Raw genomic sequence first — 21,051 nt, forward strand, 5'->3', positions numbered from 1 at the left:
AGCCAGTGAAGCCTTTAGGGCACAGTTGTAATATGGGATGTGGCTAGCACTAGTAAGGGTATGTCTACAATTTTTCTGGAGGGGTAATTTCCAGCTTGAGGAGACATACCTGCGCTAGCTCTGGTGGTGCAGAATGGCAGTGTAGCTGCAGTGGTGGGAGGGGCTACCCACCCCGCATACATCCCTAGCATCTCCCACTTGGGGCAGCTGGTCCTTTCCACCACTTATGCTGCTGTGGTAGCACTTCTGTTTTTAGGGTACTAGCTAGTGCAGGCATGTTTCCTTGAGGTGGAAATTATACTACCAACTCAAAGTGGAGACATACCCTCACTAAATGGGCAGCGGCATTCAGCATCAGCTGTAGGGTCTGTGTGGTTTCAACCCCCCAGACTGCATTTGTGCAATGCCCTGCATATTTATATAGCCTGTTTATAACACTTCCTTTACAAAGCTCAGAGGGAACCAAACTTCCTCTTAGTTATTTCTCCGTTTCTGTATGTATATGTATTATAAATTGTATGTTGGCACAGGGAGTGCATGTTAAAGTTTATTACATACACAGAATACAGATATATGTGATCTGATTCTAATCTCATACCAATTTAAACTGGGAGTAACTCCACTGAAGACAGTGCAATTACATCAGTGTAAGGCTGGTGACATACTGTATATACAGGCCACTTTACTTTTATGTGGGAGATTTATTCTTCCCACATTACTCAACGATTCCTTTTTTATGCTATTGTGTTTCTGAAAACATTTCCATCTGCTGTCTGACCCCAGCTGACCCCCCCTTCTTTAATCGACAGTTTGACAAGGACAAATTATAGGTGTTTCGTAACAGACTAAAAAATGTTCAAAACCCAAACAAACAAAAATCAAGCAGTCATTAGATCTTCCTCCAGTATTAAATCTCTCCCAGTGAAGACTTCCTGATGCTTTTAATTTAGGTGGAATGCTCTGCCCCGACACCCAGCCCCCCACAGGGTGTGCTCTGCGTCACATACTGCACCATGAGGACATGATTTACAGCACTCACTCATAAAACTTATTTATGTCAGGAAGTTTCAGATGTCAACACCAAACTCAGCGGAGCCAAAGGGAGGACAATAAAACACACGCAACCTCTCTTCCTTCTAGCTGCCTGAGCTATGGAGTTTGAGGGTGATGTGAGTTACATGGGGGTAAAACGGGTAGCAGTGAGAGGAGAACCAGGCCCATACTTTCTAGACTGTTGTATATTTACAGTCTGTTCCTTGAGTCCTTACTTCCATGATTTCAATTAGACTGTTTGGGGGATAAAGAGCCGCAGGATTAGCCCCATAAAGACCAATAACTGTTCTGAACTACTAACATTTATCAGTGGTAAAGTGCAGAGAATAGCCTCAGCAACATAAAATCCCAAGACGAAGCTAGATGCGTGGGCCTGATTCTGATGTCCCTCAAATCAAGAGTAACCCCACTGAAGTAAATGGTGTTACAGCAAGGTAAAACCACTGTGACTGAGTAGAATCAGATGCCTAGATACTAGGGTGATGGGCATATTCAAAATAGGGTAGAACTAAACTGATTAATCCTGTGTGAACTGATGGCACCTAGATCCGCCACCTGATCTTGGCAAAGTCTCTGAAGGCAAAAACACTCATTCTCGTAGCCTCATGCAGTTGTAGAGTGACGTAATCAGAGCACTGCTCACCTGAACAAACCGTGACATGTTGCTTTTCGTTTTACAACACTGAAAAATGACCCCTTCTGGCAACACCACCAGAACTTAATAACGAATGATTGCTTTTCTGTAAGTGTGGCTGAACTGCCGACAGACCAGAATACCCTAGGATAGCCCTGCTAGAAATCAAACAACCTACTCAAAAGATTGTATACTCTTTAGGGCGGGGACTGTGTCTTTGTATGTCTTTGTAATGCTCTTAGCACAATGGGAGCTGATCCTGATTTCTGGCAACTATCATCATAAAAATAAATAAGACCCTGATCCTGCAAACAATTACACATGTGCTTAAAACAGAAGTAAATGTCCCTGCTCTTGTGTAAAATAAAGCACATGTGTAACTGTTTTTCAGGCTTGGGGCCTAAATAAATAATCACTCTCTCTGTCATGTTTTCAGAGTATTTTCGATAGGCCCCTATAAGGTTTCATACCTGTTTGATTCCACAGGACTTTTCTGTACAGGACAAACAAACCTCATGCTGTTGGGCTGAGCAACACGGACAACTTGCTTTAAATGCTGGAATATGTGCTAGGGGCAGGATGAGCGCCTCATACCAACAGTACTTATATAGCACTTGATATTGCCAAAGAGCTTTATACAAATGGATTTGTTAACCCTTTAATTCCTGAGGTAGGTTAATATTATTATCCCTATTTCACAAACAGGAAACCTGAGTGGTTAAAGCCTAAATTCCCAAAAGTGCAAGTGAACTTCCATGTAGACCTCACCTGCCCGTGGGCTATGCCCGATGCATGCATGCAAGTCAGGGTTGCTTGTGTGTGCACAGATCTATTTGTACCCAACCCTGACATTGCATGCAGGTCAGAGGTGTGTACAAAAAGGACCACACACACGTGGCATGTGCACCCTCAGTTTGGGGGAGGAAAGCCCCCTGCCCTGCCCCTTCCGCCCAAAGTTTGCCCCCGCCCCAGCTCTTGCTGGCTGGCCCACCAGCGCTGTCCTGAACCCCAGCTGGCCCCTGGAGTACAGGAGCAGCCCCAAGTCTGGGCTGGCCTGCCAGAATGCAGAGCAGTCCGGAGGAGCCCTGGCTGACCAGGACTGAGCCCGGTTCACCCAGAGGAACTCTGAGCCCTGCCATGGCCCAGCCCCAGGGCCGCAGCAGGAAGCATTAGTGGAGGTTTGGGAAGGCTTAGCCTCTCCCAGCCTCCTTTACCCGCTGCCCATGCGCACACACTTTGAAAATTTATGACCAAGGGCCAGAATCTCAAGTTATTTCGGTGCTTAACACCTATTGATTTCAGTGGGAGTTAGGTGCCTAAATACCTGTGATGTTCTGGACCTAGGTCACTTGGCCAAGGCCTCAAAGAAAGTCAGTGGTGGAGCTTGGATGAGATTGCAGTAGTTTCTGGTTCCCAGTCTTGTGCTTAGTTCACTAAAGCCTTGTCTATGCTAGAAAAAGAACTATACCAGAAAATCCTGCTAGTGGAGACCAGTTTATACTGTTTTTTTTTTTCAGTATAGCTTCTACCAGTTCCCTGAATGGAATAGGCAATATTGCCAAAAGGACTTTTTTTGGTCAGTATAATTGCATGTCCACCAGGGCTTTTGCCAGCATAGCTGTGTCTCTTGGGGGGTGATTTTTCACATTCCTAACAGAATGCCATTGCCTATCTGGCAAAACATAGTAGAGACCAGGTCTCCATTGTGCTGCCCAACATGGAACAGGCCACAAGCCAATTTTCAACCTGCCTTAATGTTTTCAGTGTTAAGGGCTTGATTCTTCCCTCTCTTTCCCCAGGGTCATTCAGGAATAGCTCTGTCGAAGTCACTGAAGTTGAACTGTTGTAAGTGAGATGAGAATCTCACTTCCATTTAAAGTTGCATTCAAATTTTCCTTCTGACTCAAACTATTGTTAATGCAGGTCAGGAATTGGTGCATAGCCTCTGCACGGGACTCTTAGAGCGTCACAGAAAGCTGGAGATGGGGCCTACTTGCAAAACTGGGATTTGGATTGGAGACTGCCTGAGATTCAGGAGTGTCAGCACCCCAGGGTTGATGGGGCCCATCCTTACACTTCTCAGCCCCACAGCTGCCATCAGCCATTATGTCAGCCGTAATTAACACACATACTGTCACAATCCCATTTCTTTGTGTACTCATGGTGATGGCTGTTTCTCAGTTTGAGCTTTTATCCTATTGGGCTCAGCAATGAAGTTTTCCTTTAAGAATGGGAACAATATACAGCGCAGCGCACCACCTGGTCTACTGATGAAGGACCCAGAATATTTCATTCACCATTTAGGCTTCAATTTCCTTAACTTCCCAGACTCTGGCTCCCATGTTGCCTATCATTCCAGCATGCCTACAACCATGCGCTCCCATCACCCAATCTCAATTCTTGTAAGACTTAACTCTGAGCAGAGAGTGGGGAGAAGGAACAGATGCATCTTAGTGGGAGCTGCAGATCTGTACCTTGCCCAGCTGTAGGTCGGAGATGGAACAGGCATCGATGAAGGCCTGGGCTATGACAGAGAGACAGGCGTCTATATGGTCAGTCTTGTCGATGTCAAAGACAAACTGGGGATTCTTCAGAATGTTGACCCAAAACCTCAGAGGTAGGCTGCATGGGAAAGCATCAGAAACAGACTGGATGAGCTTCGACATTCCCAGATCAGTCCAGAGTGATTTGAGGAAAAGAAAGAAAAAAGCAGACGGGGTGATGGAGGAGAAAAAACACAAGAAAAAAAGAAAAGGGAAAAATATGGAGACAAGGTTATTATTTAATTGTTGTTACCATCCCTTGCTATGCATCACCTTGGCTAGAAGGGGCAGGAATGTGTTTCACAGATGACAGGGAGTTTCCCTTAGGGTGAAGTGTGAGGATCAGGCATGGAGTATGCATGAGTTCCCTACCTAGGTATGATCGCTGCATTACACCTTGAGCAATTCATTGAGCCTTGCATCGTTCATAAAAGATCTCTGTGCTTTTGCCTGTAAATTTAGAACTAACTTCCTACAAGTGGTGCTGATCCCTGTTCATCCGTCTCAGTGTCAGAATGTAACCAGGGCCTGATGGGTAGGCACAGTCCTGGGAAACATCCCTTGTGTCTGACCTTCATTACATTTTCTCTCTCTCCAAGGGCATAAATCCAGAAGGCCATTGCTGTCTTGCTCTTTTTTGTCGCTTTCACCCTGTCTTCCTAGCACAGATGTTTGGAACACCTTTGTGGCAGCTATTTCAGTACTGGTGACTGTGCCCTGCAAACACAACTTGCCATGAAATGGCTACAGCACAGACAGCAGCAGAGCAAACTTCTCTCCATCTGCTCCTCCCTGGCCTAGATGGATCAGTTCCGTGGCTCACGCGTTCCTTGGCTTTGCTGCTGAGCCTGCCAGCTCAAGTGCCAATGGGGATGGAGAGACCTGCCCACGAGGCGTTGTACTGAGACCACGAAGCAGAACTCCGAGCATCTGATGGTAACAACTCTGGCTCACAACCAACTTGGACAGGATTAGAACCAGCGGCCAAGAAGGGAGAAGCCCTGTAGCCCATTAGCAGCCCTATCTATTGGCGCATCAAAAACCTGGAGATAAAATTTCCATACCCTAAACCAACCTATTATGCTAATTTGCATACCCACTGATCTTCTCTCCCAAAGCATGTTCTTAATTTCCATGAGCTGGGGCTGGAACAGCTGGTCCCATTGTGGCAACTTCAGGGCCAACTGCCCCTCTCATCTGAGAGGTGCTGAGCCTCTCCTTCAAGTTTCCTCTCCCCTTTCCCCCGAGTTCTCGCCACTCCTCTTCTATTAAGATGGCTGAACCTCCTTCAAGTTTCTTCCCTATCTCTGCCTTGGCCCTCTGGGTCATTCCTCATTTCTGTGTTCCACAGCCTTCCTTAGTAATCTGGCCCCAGCTCTCTGCTTTTCTTCTTGCTCAGTGATGCCAACTCTTGCCACTTTACCATCTGTCTCCCACTATATGGTGTTCTTCTTGAAGTGCCAGCTCCTGGAGTCATGTGAAGATGCCAGCATCTCAGCGGGTTATTAAAAAAACAGTAACTTTCTAGCCTTCATGGCTGCACAGAGAAGCTTGAAAATGTGACCCCCAAAAGGTTCAAAAGTCAGAAGACAAATGAAAAGAACCCAAATATATTGCTTCAAAAATCTCGTGATTTTTAAGACAATCTCATGACTTTTTGTGGGCCAGACTCCGGATTTCTGAATACCTGAGGTTGGCAATATTGCTAGCTCTCTGTCCCCACTTGCCCCTTGGCTTTTCTGTCCCCCTTTCTGCCCCTTTTTCCTCTGTCCCTTAGTTGTACCCCTCAGCTCTCTGTTTCTGCCCCTGCCCCAGTTCTCTGCCCCACCAAGCACTCTAAATCCTGTATTCGTTACCAGCTCTCTGCATTATCACTTTAATGATTATTTCAAGGCACTGTGGCTTTGCATCTACTTGTCCTGCTGAGCTGGAAAGGAAGGAAATAATGGGTCTCATCTTCCAAACCTGTTGGTTTTCCAAATGTGCAAAGTGTCAGGGTCAGAGATCCCTCTTTTCTCCGCTTGCTCCTCCAGGAAGTCAAAGAAATACTTGATAGCCACAGGCGGCTTGTCCTCTCGCATACAGAGAATGGCTTTGAATAGGTCATCCAGGAACTTCTGCAACGTGCCCTAGGGGACAAGCGCACATAGCATTGGCCAAGGTGAAGCAGCAACAACTAAAAAAAAGTTACTATTCCGAGGGGATTGGTTTGTTCTTCACAAGTGAAAGAGACTTTGCTGCCAGTTTTGTAAATTGAGGAAGGGAGGGGATGCAAAATGGGAGAGAGAAAGGTTAGTTTTGTGCCTTGTGATATAATTAGCTCCAGTTTGGAGCTAATTTCTTTTGGCATAGAGGTTGCTTTTTCTTACTGCTGGGCTCTCAGAGCACATCTGTGATTGTTCTGCACAGTAAATAGAAAACTAGAGATTGTTGGCCATTCTTATGATCTCTGGTCCAGCTATACATCACACTGGGATTAAAGATGGGCTTGAGCCCAAGCCCTGAATCCAAACACCCTTGGAGTGTAGGGAAGTTCCAAACTGAATCCAGATTGAACCAATGTTCTTCCCCCTCCTCTGATCTGAACATCCCCAAACTTTGGGGAAGTCTGTGCCCAAATCTTAATTTTGGGTCTTGAGCCTCTGTTGTAGTCCGAATCCCTTTCCTAAGTGTATAGGCCAGGCCAGGCAACAGGGAGGTAACGTGTGGCTTCATTAGGCAGACTACCAGCTACAAAGTCAGAGAAAACTACAGGGTCTGCTTATGTCCAGCAGCTTCAAATTCCTTATATTCGGTATGGCAGAGTCCCATCTCTTCTCTACGGAGAGGGATGCTACAGCACCCATCTCTACTCAGGGCATAATGTAACCTTGCTTAAAAATAACAAGTCACATTTTATGACAGAGCTACCAACAGATATCCTATTTCCCATAAACAAAACTCTCACCCTGCCCCAGCTTCTCTTACCTTTGTAGATAGCAACCTGGTCAAGTAGATCTCAGGTAGGACTTTTTTTCTATGGCTCTGTCTATGGGACTTCTTATGTTCAATCAGTTCATCAGTTGGAAGAACCTGAGTCAATACAAGAAAAAATATGCTCATGATTCCTGCCTTCGGGACATCTTTTTACTGAGTAAGAAGGGATGTTACCAACACACAATTTACACAGTGAATAAAACATTATCTATGCTGCCAAACACACAATTAGATTAGTTAAAACTGAAAGAAACTTAATGATCAAACTGACTTTTTGCTATTTGTGCCTTTTGTTCTATTTCTCTTAACTTGGACAATGAAAATGAACCGATCAATTTCATTTAAGTTTTTGGTCTGTTTCACTTCTTGAATTCCCCCAGTGCTACTGTAATTTGGGATACCAGCAACACAAGGCCAGGCTTACACAGAAAAAAGCAGCTTGTCTTGAAATGTGGAAAAAGCACAAAAACTTTGTTTGATTTGCCAACAAACCCTCTGCTACCTTTAAAACAAAAAACAAAATCTAAATGTTCCATTGCTCAGATCATTGAATTAGTGCCCCGGCAGTGCCCTAGCATGCCACTGATGTACCTCTTCTGATTATTTTCTATGTGCATGTTCACCCTCTCTCTCTTTTCCTGCAGTGCTCCTAGTATTTTTTTTATTGGAGCACATTTTTTTAAATTTGGAAAGATGTGAAGTTCATAAAATATTTCCTGATGCTTGAAATGCCCCTTTCCCCCTTATAACAATACATCACTTCAGACTTTCAGAGTGCTGTCCAAACATTAACTTGTAAATCATCACTACCTCACTGAGATGGGTGAGTAATACTATTTATGTATTAAGTGACTTGCCCAAGGCTTCACGGTGACTCAGTGGCAAAGCTGGGATTAGGAATCAGGCATTTCTCTCCTAGCTTGCTGCTCAGTCCATGCTGTTGTCTGAACTCTCTAATGGTAATGGGCATCTAGAGCAGGCCACAGATCTCTGCTCTGTTTCCATTGCAGGATAGGTTTTATATTCCATGCTAGTAAGGCTGTCTTATATGCAGCCTCTCGACCCCACTGTTGGTCTCTCTGACAGGGAGGTATCATGGGGAGCCAGCATCTCACTGAGTGCAGTGTAAAGGGGTTCCTCTGCCACTGTCACACATAGTGCTTCAGCCCCACGGAGCTGGGTTACGTTAACATAATCAAGGCTGAAGAAGATTCACTCCTCTTTCATCACGTACATGGAAATGACATGGGTCCAAAAGCAGAAATACCATGGGGGGAAGAGGTTACCAGGAATATCATAATAGTATAGTCACATTGAGTATGATTCTTCTCTCCCATCGAGTTTCATACCATTGGAACTTACCTACCCCTACTTTGGAATGTAACTCTTTGGGCCAGATCTTTAGCTGGTGTCAATCGGAACAGCTCCATCAACATAAATAGAGCTATGCTGATTTAGGCCAGATGAAGATCTCTTGCTATAACAAATTCATGATTGAGCAACAGAATAAAAAGGTTGGAATCTTTCTGTATGGCACAAACTACTTCCTTGTAAAGATTAAGTTTATAGGCTTGCAGTGAACTCCATTTTTTGGAAACATCCCTGACTAGCAGGGTTTTGCTCTTCCTGTATCTGTTAGTTGGCAGCCATCAGAAAGGTGAAATACGTTTGAGACTATGATCAAGATTAAGATAAAAACTGAAATCTCTCTGCCAAACATACCGTATGCTCAAGTATTACCTTATTACAAAAACAACGCAGTAACCACAGGGGGCTCAGCCAACCCCCTGGGCAGGTCTGATCACCAGCCAACAAGCTAGCTGGGTGACAAATGCATCCGCCTACATTTACTGTACATATGGAAAGCATTCCTAGCTTTGCCTTTGACAAAAAAACTCTGCACAGCATTAGTGCCCTTTAAGTGCACATTAATACATTGCTGCAAGGCAGGCTCATTCCATAACAATTGTACATTGAAAATTCCATCGGGCCAGGCCTCCTTCCCACCACCACACTCCTCTAGCTAAGTAATTCTTTTCCCAGCCACAAGACAGGGCTCCAGGGAAGTTGCTGCTGGGATTTGTGTGCATTCATTGCCTTTTCCTTAAGTTATCAGTACCTCCTTTCTCAGGCAATTTCTTGGTGAAAGGGTCCAGTTCCCAAATAGACATTTTCTACAAAGGAAATGGGGAGGAGATGGGTGAAGTAACCCCCAACAAAAACACCCTTGGCCACACACAGTGGGAGAGTCATTAGCCTTGATGGCTTTTGGAATGGGATACTTACTAAATGAAAGTATTTTTCGGTATCCAAATCCTTCACTGGAAAAAATAAAAAAAAACAGCTTAGTTTCTTATGTTATGCCTCAGAAAACTTCATACAGAATCAGTTAATGAAAAAGTTTGGGTGTGGATGTTGTTTTCTGGGGAAGGAGCAACAAGGACAACACTAAGTGATTCCTGTACAAGCCACTTTAGCTAACCCTGACAGTGTTTCTGTGAAGTTGGTATTTAACCCATTAGACAGATGGGGAAACTGAGGCAGAGAGGCACAGTGTCCTGCCTGAAGACAGTGTCAGAGCCAGGATTAGAATTCGTGAATTGCCAATTTCCAGTCCTGCACTCTGATCACTAGTTATGTTTGTCCTTGTCTAGGCTGTACTTCAGCATTTATCATTACTGGACAACATACTGTTTGACTCGGATTTCAGAAAGAGTCTCTTATCACCCGGTCTCAGAAAGGAAACTGATTTCTATATGCTGACTAAATCTGGCGGCCAAAAGCTGCTGTAACTGTTTGTTTGCAAGCAATGACTTCTGCTTTCAGACTCTGATGGTCAGTAGCTACAAGGAAAGACCCAGCAAGACATACATTTCTGCAAAGACACATTTGACTGGGGCACCATCCTGAATCTACTCCATTTATTCTGCGAATGTGTCACTCTGAGCGGCAGCATTTCTGGGTAGGTGTGTTGCTTCAGCTGCTCTTTGAACTTGCTCTTGAATGGCAGTGCAACACTTTTCCTCCACCCTCCTCTCCATCCAACACAAACTTCCTCCCCTCTCCAAGCAGTGCAATGATCTTCAAAATTCTTGTGGCTTAAAAGTGATCTCAAAGGCAAATGACATTGGAGCTGTGCCATTTTTCTTCTTTACCACGTGTGAAGGCCTAAAGAAACTGGCAGCTTTTAAAAACTTTATGTCTGATTTTTTCTTCATATGAAATTCTTGTCTACCCTGCCTTTGCTGGATGACTCTGTGCAGCACTTGAGAACTAGACAGATGCTGACATTAAAAGAGATTGACATTGCGTAATTGAGAGGGGAAGTGATCTTTGATTAGATTTTCAAACTCCTCCTTTTCTGTTTTGTTTTTGTAAACACCTGTTCAATGCAAACCTCCAACAAACATCTGGAGAAAAAAGGTTCTTTGTGAAAGATTCAAACACCTTCAAACTGAGGGACAGATAGGGCCCGGCCCCGTTCTCTACACAGTCTTTGAGCATACACAGGAGGAGACTTGATAATCCAGATGTTTAAGGTTAAAAAAAGAAAGAAATCAGAACCCTCCCCTCTCCTCCACCCACATATTTCAATAAAATAATAATAATAATAATAACAACAACATAACATTATTATTATTTGTATTACCATAGCACCTAGGAGCCCCAGTCATGGATCAGGACCCCAATGTGCTAGGTGCTGTATAAACACAGATTAAAAAGGGGCTTTAGCACAAAAGGACACAAAATCAATTGTTTTTCCTTTTTACAAGTGACCTATAAAACCCTTAGTGTTGGAATGAGAAGTTTAGAAGTTTCATCGCTGGATGTCAGAGTGACACATGAGGATTGACCATAAAACCGTGATCTACCACTCGTACACTACTCATCCAACGAAAAGCTCTTCAGCCTGATGTGAAGCATTCAGCAGAAATTGGGAGCTGGGCTGTCACAACACTAAACAGCAGCCATTCAAGTACAAAGAGTGACAAATGGGCCTATTCAGCAGCACTGATGGAGATGACCTCATGCTGTCCAGCCTGATGACCAACGTATTATATTCCCAGCAGTCTCTGGTCCTGGCCCCCCACAGCTCTACAGAATACTGCAGCAACACTGCTCACAGCTCTTTGGATTCCTTTTTTTTTTTTTTCTCCAGACTGTTGGCCGCCACACAGAGAATGTCACGCACTGCAGTCAATAGAGCACTAAGTGTCTCTGCTCCGTCTTTCTGTCTCTTTGTCCAGCCATCAATTCTGGCTGAGGGTGCTGCACCATTCATATATAAAGGGCAGGATTCAGCCACACAAGTTCTTGTAGCATAAGCGTTCTGTGAGCAGCTGAAGACATCTGGGGCTTGTTGTATCTCAGTAGTAAAGAATCCAGTGGAAAGGAGGGGGCGTTTAAGAGCTGATTGCTCATTCTATATATATTTGCCACAGTGCCATGAATGGTTTCAGAGTAGCAGCCGTGTTAGTCTGTATCCGCAAAAAGAAAAGGAGGACTTGTGGCACTTTAGAGACTAACAAATTTATTTGAGCATGAGCTTTCTTGGGTAAAGAGCACCAGCTGGAAAAACAACTGGAGATACTGATATACCGCACCTTGAGCTCGGCACTCCAGGGGGCACCACAGCCGGCCCTACAGGTAGCGCTGAGGCAAAAGTCTCTGACGGTTGTGCACATGGGCGTGTGCACACCCACAGTGGAATCGACATGAGCAAGCACTCGAAGAAGAACAACTGGAGATCCTGTTGGTCTATTCCATTGTCAGAGGCTCACTCAGAAGTCGCCAGGCCACCCGGCCTAGCAATGCTCAGACCACACTACGACTGTGGGGCCAAATCCTCAGTTTTTACTCCCACTGAGTTTTGCCTCAGGCTCTGGGTCCCAGTGAGGATCACAGCTCGATAGCCTGCCATGTGGTGCAGCACTACAGAAAAGAGACAGATGAAGCTGAAACTGAGGGCACCCAGCACTGGGGCTCCAGGCATCTCAGAAATATCTGCCCTGTGTACTGATGAGGGCTGCCCATGTGTTTACAGCATTCCCAGGCAAAGAGGAGGTGTGTCATAGGCTGAAGTTGATTATCATCACTGGTTGAATGCTTGATGCATTTCCGGGGGATGGTGCTCCAGGAATGAGGGGAACCACAATATTCTAGCTAGCCGTGAAAAGGTTAACCCCACACTCATCTGTTCAGCAAGAGGTCTGAAATGTGCAGTCTGCAGGCTCTCTGCACCTCCTCAGAGCCAACCCTGATCCCACTTCCCATCTCTAAAAACAAAGGTCACCTGTGCCATCACTATGAAAGAGAGAGAAAAGCAAATTACCTCGACTTAGCGTGGTGTCCTTCTTATCTGATAAACTCATTGCCAGAGAGGCACCTTCAGGAATCTGAGGACGAGAAGAACAAAGGTAAGGGATGTCAAGGAATGCTTGGGATTACAGCTAAGCGAGGTAGCTCTGTAGCTGGGGCAGCCTTGTACTCATGATGCAGCTGTGTCTGAGCAGCAAACATAAACTGCCACGCTCAAGATGACAACTGCACCTCGCGGAATAAAACACTGTGATGTTAGCCCCAGATTTAGGTGCCTAACTTCCAATATTTCAATGACATCAATGGGAGTTAGGCACCTAAATACCTTTGAGCATCTGGGCACTAGTGACTAATGACACAGGAGCCTTGCCACTTCCAGGGCAAGGCCCATTCTTCATCTCTTTCTCCAGGCTGAGAAGATGGATGGGGGAACGGCCTTTGCTAGGAGTGTGAAGAAATACACCGTCTGGATTTGACTGATGCCAAGCAAGAAATGAAATGCTCTGTGTGTGTGTGTGTGTGTGTGTGGTGCAAGCTCCCCTCGTGGGGGAACTATTGTTATTTCTAAAAAAAGAGAGAAAGGATGGTCCAATGGTTAGTGTGCTAACCTGGGACTTGGTCCAATTCTCTGCTCTGCCACAGACTTCCTGTGACTGTGGGCAAATCACTTGGTCTCTCTGGGCCTCAGTTTCCCATCTGTAAAATGGGGATAATAGTATGTCCCTTCTTCGCTGAATAAACACCTTAAAGACAGTGATGTGCTCCAATACTATGGTATTGGAGGCCATATAAGTATCTAAGATAGATAAATGGTTCCAGACACCATGGTGATGGATACCTCCGATTTATGTATTAAAGTAACAACACATCAGATTATTTAAAAGAAAAGAAAATGGCTTTTCACATTTAGATGCTTTCTCTCTCCCAAGGAAGAATGACACCAAATTTCAATTGTCAGCTCTTCGGGGCAGGGACGGTCTTTTTGTTCTGTTTTTGTACAGCATGGAGCACAATGGGGTCCTGGTCCATGAATGGGGCTTGTAGGTGCTACCACAGTAACAGTGATCATAATGTTTCACTTCTGGTTTTCCATGCACTGTGTTGCAGTGCAGGGTGGATTGTGCTTCCAGCATTTCAGGGGTATGTGGAAATCAAGAATCCAATAAAAATTCCAGTTTTCATTTAGTTTTAAAGGTAAAAAAAGAGCCAAGAAAACATCTCTGTTCAGATCCATTTTTGGTGAAATCACATGTAACCGCACATTTTATGCTTCTGCTCTTTGACAGCGTCACTTTAAGTGGAACCCTCTGTTACAAAAACAAACAGCTCCCATTTGTGGGCCAGAGCCTGCTTTCAGGACAGTCAATGGCAATTCTATCATAGATTTCAGTGGGAGCAGGGAAGGGGAGTGCTATGATGTTAATCAGCATGGATGGTGGCCATTGGGAATAGGAGCCTTTTATGTTGTCAGTAATAACTTGTTTTGCATGAAGAGCATTTAATTAATCTCAATGTGTTGCAATATTAATGAGTTTCTTGCCAGGACAGATGTCTGTTCCCCGGAAGCTCTCATGGAGCTATGGCAACCTTCCTGCTGGTCTCTGTTAATCCTCCTTGGGAAGGGAATGTCCCTGAGGACAGACTGGCTGGAAGGAATGGAAGTCTGTCTGTGAGCACTTGCAGTTTTACCTTGTAGTGGGCTAAAGTGTTGAGTTTCTTTCTGCCGTCCTCCACCACTGAAGTGTCATCAAGGTCCCGCAGGACGTAGCTGTCAGTGCTTGTGGCAAACCATTCTAAATACAAACAAGGGAGTTAATGCAAAGCCAGCCTGAGCAGGGCACGTGTACCTCGGCTTGGAGCAATGTGTGCTTAGACGCCACGTTTAACGTAGAGAACAGGTGCTTGGAGGTATTGGGGTCTCTGCTGTGCCATGTGACTGGACCACAGATGCCTCTCACAGGCCTGCAATAGGAAAGCTTTCAGGATTAACTTGAGAAGCGGAAAGTGCAATTTCCTGGTTTAGGGCAGGAGGGTGAACCGGGGCTGAGTCCACACTGGACTGTATGGTGCGGAGGGAGGTACAGAGGGTTCTGACCATCTCACCAGGTGCTCAGAGCCACTGCAAGTGTGCACCCCTGTCAGTCCCCATCCGGCATAAATTCTCCACTGCGCACAGTACTCTGACCCGTTCCCGACAGCACACAAGAGGGAGGGCTGTGTGGTGTGGGCAGAGAGTATGGATTGCTGGGCCTAGGCTTCATTTTACCAGATTCCAGGCCCCAAATGCCCGTGTGCATCAGCCAACAGACAAAAAGCATAGCGTTCCCGCTCTTCTGCAGGGTTACCTGGAGACATGAACTGGGGCATCAGCTAGTGGTGAGCAGGGTGAGGGGCAGGATTGCTACTTGGTTCACATCTTGCCTTCTGCATGGGCACTGTTTAGCAAGGCTTTGGCCATGGTGAATGTCACCCCTTCGTGGCTACCTGTGACACTGAATTTCAATGTCCATGTAATCTCCTCCTCCATTCTCCCCTCACTGAGTGCACTTGCTCAGTATGTCACCTACGGCCACACACACCATTCCAAGTCAATTGGGATGGGGAACAGGGCCAGGCAACACCTTGGCCAACTACCGATGAAGAGCTGAACAGGGCACAGCTGTTTTCTAACTTTTCCTTTCCTGGAGTTGGAAGTGCCTGCTGTTTAAGGGTGATCCATGCCAGGTGCTGAGAAATCCCCAGAAAGAGCGCAGTAACCTCAACTCCCACTGAATTCTTGGGAGCTAAAGGCATTCAGCATCTCACAGTAACAGCGCGTGGCAACAATACACAACACATCAGTTTAGGACAGGAAGTGAAGAAGGACGTCACGCCCAAATGAAGTCACATGCGGGGAATTTTAGAGAGGCAGGATGTGATAGCCCGAATCAGGCTGACTAACTCCTAAAGAAGTGCTGTAGGATCATGAATTACCACAAATGGGTCACGGCTTTATGTCTCATAACTAGAATGCAATGTTTATATGGTTCAAAATATATTGTTAAAATAGATAGTGTACAACATAGCACATTGAGCACAAATATAAGCAGGGGCAGGGACTCACTTTCACTATGCATTCGTACAGTCCCTACCACAATGAAGCCCTGATCATTACAGTACTGTCCTAACCACCAATAGCAAAACCTTCTTGCTAGTCTCAACTCCGTTCATCTAAACATATTTACAGCAACATTTCTGATCCAGTCACTCCAGCTACACAGATGCACTAGAGAACTATTATCTATTTGTTAGGGAGCCTGGAAAAAGAGATGGCCCACAGGTAGATAAAGGAAATGTCTGAGCCTATGCCCAGACTAGTGCCGGTAAGGTGATGAATGTTGTCCGTCAGTATGCAGATACGAGTGTCCGTAATTGAGAGTAAGGCAACCTCTGCTAGGCTGAGCAATACACACAGGGGCAGAGAGGAGGGCAGGGTTTAAGAAGGTGCAAGTTAAAGTACTCTCCAACGTCCTAAGCTTTTCTCCTGTCCACTTGCTGTGTACGTAACACCAGCTTCTCCTGTCCTAACGTATAACACCTCACACATCAGTCAAACTAACTGGAATCTGGCCCTATGACTCATTCCCAGGGATCACTGTTCCCCTGGAACGGGCTCTATTTCCTCTGGGTATGCCCTCTCTCTCTCCACCCAACCGGCCAATGCCAAGAGCGGATGGCTGCTCTCCCTGACAGTGGGCACCATACTGTACACAGTGAGCTCCTTCACCCTTAAAATAAGGACTGGCATTTCTCAAGGGAAAAGAGTCTTTACCAAGGTCAACATCTTCTACTCTTGGCCACTGGGAGTATGGGACATTCTTGCAAAAAGCTTCAAGGATCTTCTCTTTAACTTGACTTAGAGTATCTGTGTCCATGACTCGAACACTCAGGGAGTCCATGCCGCAGCCTTGGAAAGACACATTGAGGTTCTGTGGGGAAAGGCAGAGTTAGGGTTGGGGTGATCTGTAACGGATGGGGATGATCCATAATGGGCTGTTGATTCCCAAGGACACCAAGAGGTTGCAGGGCACGTACAGTTTTTATTGGTACATTCCATGCATCGTGCTGCTAGAAATCCCACTGAACAAAACCTCTGTTTGAGTCTCAGTGCTGGTGAAAGATGCTGATTTACAGCCCTGGAGACTGAGGGCCCCTATTTATTCACAGAGCTAGGGGTGCATGAGGAGCAACAGTGCAAGCTTCCCCCACTCTGCCCTGCTAAAGGGCCTTAGCCCTGCCCCACAGGGACCACCTCTAAGGGTGAGAGGGTTCAGTCTCCATGGCCCATTCATGTCCTTGGCTCCTCTGCTGAGACTGGTGACAAGGGAGACAGTCAGTGCCCATTGTTGTGGCTTCCTGCAATGCTATGAATGGACTCCCTCAGCTGCATAAAGGTTTTGTTGTATCAGATGCTGGGCCAAGTTTAGTACTGGGGTAAGTGGGGGCAGTGACATGGGAGTCGATGAAACTATGCTACCTTATGGAAAGGGTAAATTGTCTCATTGTGCATGACATTGAGAAAACGGTCACATCAGCCAATCACAGGACAGCAAAAGTGACGGCTATCCTCTTGGAGGACAGGACAGTGTGGAGCGTATCCTGTTCTCCTCTCTTTGGTGAAGCTACCAATGAAGTCAAAAGAAGAGCAACAGAGGCTCATGTTCTGGGTGTCCAATCACATCGCTCTTCCCAACACAAGCTGGGCTGATCCAATATTCCGATTCAAATCCCACTTTCCAGTCAATATTGCTCCAGCCTCCCCTTCACCCCCCTAACACCACCAGCTTGATTCCAAACGAGCTTCGGCACCACCTCCCATTTTGCACCCACACTTTTATGGGTCTTGTTTTTGCATCTCTGTTAACAGCAAGCCTGAGAATCACGCCTGAGAATTACAGCTGGAACTTTCACAGGAGCCCAGTGAATTACAGATCAATTGGTAAAAGGAATCTGCAGAGATGCAGCTAAGGCTATAGGGTCAAAACCTGCTCTCAGTCACACTGGTGTACATCTGGAGTAGCCTCACTGATTTTAGTGGAGCTGCTCCAGGTTTCCCCCACTGATATCAAAAGCAAAATTTGGGCCAAGCTCTGGATAGGCCTGTCTACTGCATTCTCTGTCAGACTGATGGTAACAAAGTCTCTTTGGATATACATTTTTGTCTGAGTTATTCCTGAGAGGCATTTTACAGGATTACTTTTCAGCAGGATTCCTATAACATCCAGTACAAAAGCTTTCACACCAGACTTGCAACTTTATAGCTAGCAACTTCTCATTGGCACTGAAGTCACTGATTTGCCAGAAACTGTAGAGAGGAGACACTCTTTGTTCTTTAACCCTCTGACTGCCAGAGAACATCATCTATCTATTTAGCATCACCCCTGATCCGGGCCCATCAGATGGACTCTGCAAGAGCCAGGTTCGATATGTTCCTTGTCTAGGTTGTTGCATGCCTGCTTTTGAAACAGTCAGGGTCACCATTGCACATGAAAAGTGCCTGCACCACTACATGTCTAACATGCACGATTATCACAATTACATGTGCAAACTGGGTAACAGCATTTGTAGAGGAGGGTGAATCATTTACATGCCCAATAATCTGATCTGATTGTGCGATCAAAGGAATGACACATGCAAGCGAGGTGCAACATTACACACGTACTTTACGAGTATACTTGCACATCTATCTCTTTTTAAACATAAGCCTCTAGAGTTTTCTTGGGCAAACATTTTTAATTGCATCTTAGGCTTTTGCAGAATCCTGACATGGCATCACGTGAGGGGTTCAAGACTCACTTACCCTTGGCTTTGCCTCAATGTTCTCTCTCAGCAGCCATTCTTCATTGAGAGTATACCTGGCTTTTCCCGTGATGGCATCAATGGAACCCTTGTTGATCTGCTGTTTGATAGCACAGAGCAACAGGAAGAAGGGCTCCCCAACTGTCTCCTGGGGAAAGAAAAGGAAAGGAAGTGGGTAACTAGGAATCAATTAAAGTAAATCCTTCAAACTACGTGGTCCTTTAAGACAGGGTCTGCACAGATGCACCAGGTGACATAGTGATTTCATCCTGCAAGGTCCCAGACACCTCTGGAGTTGGAAGTGCCTGCTGTTTAAGGATGATCCATGCCAGGTGCTGAGAAATCCTTGGAAAGAGCGCAGTAACCTCAACTCCACTGAATTCTTGGGAGCTAAAGGCATTCAGCATCTCACAGTAACAGCGCGTGGCAACAATACACAACACATCAGTTTAGGATAGGAAGTGAAGCAGGACGTCACACCCAAATGAAGTCACATGGGGGGAATTTTAGAGAGGCGGGATGTGATAGCCCGAATCAGGCTGACTAACTCCTAAAGAAGTGCTGTAGGATCATGAATTACCACAAATGGGTCACGGCTTTATGTCTCATAACTAGAATGCAATGTTTATATGGTTCAAAATATATTGTTAAAATAGACAGTGTACAACATAGCACATTGAGCATAAATATAAGCAGGGGCAGGGACTCACTTTCACTATGCATTCGTACAGTCCCTACCACAATGAAGCCCTGATCATTACAGTACTGTCCTAACCACCAATAGCAAAACCTTCTTGCTAGTCTCAACTCCATTCATCGAAACATATTTACAGCAACATTTCTGATCCAGTCACTCCAGCTACACAGATGCACTAGAGAACTATTATCTATTTCCTTAACAAATTTACATTACAGTACATCCCATTCACCCTAATGTTCATTTGTTAGTTCTTCCAAATGAAGCTAGTGTAAATTATTGCACATTTATATTTTTCTGAGCATCACATGTACACATGCACACACAGACATACATATATGCACATCCCGGCCATGTGAAACTCTACCCAAGACAACTGATATCTGATTATTTTGACATTTCTGAACCATGAGATGCTAGAGCCTGTTCAATCTGCTTCATAATTAAGGCTTGGTGAGTCTTCTATTCCAAATGCCTTATAATTGCTAAAGCAATTAGTTTGATGTCAGTTCTGATTCTGCTGCGTCCAGTGCAGTAGATGATATGACACTACAGTATGGGTGTAGGTGGGCACACACCATCTGTGCCATGGTGCATATATTTAATTTTCCAAGGGTGATATTTCTAATGCAACTGGAAAGTTTATTTGGGGCTGCTGTGGAAGTTTAACAACTTTCTGTAACATTCTTTCTGAATGGGGTAATGTGCTAGTCGCCCCAAAGGCACATGCAGGAATGCATGGCTGTGCACTGGGAAAGGTGTTTAGGAGGAACTGGTTGTGCTTTTAAGGATTGGGAAAAGTTGCAGGGCTTGATTAGAGACGTGAAAATCAGACGGCATGGAGATGACTTTGATGAAAGGGAGAATTCATAGCCATCATGCAAGAGGATGACACTGAGGCCGAGAGAGAGTTTTGACAGGAACATGCAAATGTCACCTGCTTGCATCACTATGTGATTTGGAGTTGGGGTGCCTATAAATTAACCTCATTGCATTCAGTGCTCCTAAAGCTGGCCTTGCTACGATGAATCAGGACTTTCTCTGTTTTACACAGCATGTGATCATGTATTTGTAGGGAACAGTCACAAATGCTCAGTTCAGATCTGGGATTTGAACTCCATCCCCTGAAAGGTTGGAAGGTGCTTGATTCCTGGATTTGGATTCAGCCTATTACAGAAAGAAGGGCCAATCATGAAAGCTGAATCTGGATCCTGGTTCAGATTCAAACCCTCCTCCCCGTCCAAAGTTTAGGACAGGTGGTTCGATCTGGTTTAAGGCTCATCCGTATCCACGTATCATGCAAGAAATGACTGCCAGTTCTCAGACTCTTCAAAAACCTCAGCTAGAGTTAAATTACACCTTAGCCATAAAGCTGCCTCCAAAGCCAGCAAAAGCTTATTGTGTGAGAGTTCTGCTGGTAGATTAGCTATTTACTACTTGGTTCCAACCTACTATAGTGTGTTGAGTGAAGCTGATCATGTGGCAAATTTTTGTGTACATGAACATACCATGGAGAGAGAATGGCCCAAGAAATAATTGAAATGGGTATATCAGACTCTACTGTAGCATAAAGGATAATGGTCTAACACCCAAAAGTAATAACATAGGAAATAAACTACAATGCTCAGCCTGTTAGATTCTATTTCTGTGTTTGGCTCTTCAGTTTTGAAATCCAGAAACTGTTGTGGAAATCTGCAAAAATATTAATCAGACAGAAAATTTCAAAGATTGGAAAAGGAGGCTGGCAAGCAGGCACTGAAGATAAAATGGCTAACTTGGAAACGTGGACTATTGTTGGGAAAACCAGTTTGGAAATGAGTCAAAAACTGCCTTTGGACTCAGCTAGTTTGGGGGAAGCAGTTGAACTAGCAATGATCAGTGCTGATTCAGGAGAAAAAATAGATTTTTTTTCAAAAAGCACATTCTCTCCCCCCCCCCATGAATATATTTTAATTATACTTTTTTTAAAATTTCTGACTGCAGTGTTATGG

General features: G+C 45.0%; 1 protein-coding gene across 1 annotated transcript in view; it reads right to left on the bottom strand.

Annotated features, from left to right (window-relative positions):
• Positions 1–21,051, bottom strand: part of PLXND1 (plexin D1) — a 123,647-nt gene that overhangs the window by 8,403 nt on the left and 94,193 nt on the right. The window contains exons 26-33 of the mRNA XM_048858075.2: positions 18,365–18,511; positions 16,337–16,493; positions 14,215–14,318; positions 12,539–12,602; positions 9,493–9,527; positions 7,198–7,302; positions 6,196–6,359; positions 4,162–4,309 (exon numbers count right to left, since the gene is read on the bottom strand). Of these exons, the coding sequence (XP_048714032.2) occupies positions 4,162–4,309; positions 6,196–6,359; positions 7,198–7,302; positions 9,493–9,527; positions 12,539–12,602; positions 14,215–14,318; positions 16,337–16,493; positions 18,365–18,511 (924 nt within the window). The remainder of the gene's footprint in view (positions 1–4,161; positions 4,310–6,195; positions 6,360–7,197; positions 7,303–9,492; positions 9,528–12,538; positions 12,603–14,214; positions 14,319–16,336; positions 16,494–18,364; positions 18,512–21,051) is intronic.

Source organism: Caretta caretta, chromosome 7, assembly GCF_965140235.1.
Source record: "Caretta caretta isolate rCarCar2 chromosome 7, rCarCar1.hap1, whole genome shotgun sequence".
NCBI classification, from domain to species: Eukaryota; Metazoa; Chordata; order Testudines; family Cheloniidae; genus Caretta; species Caretta caretta.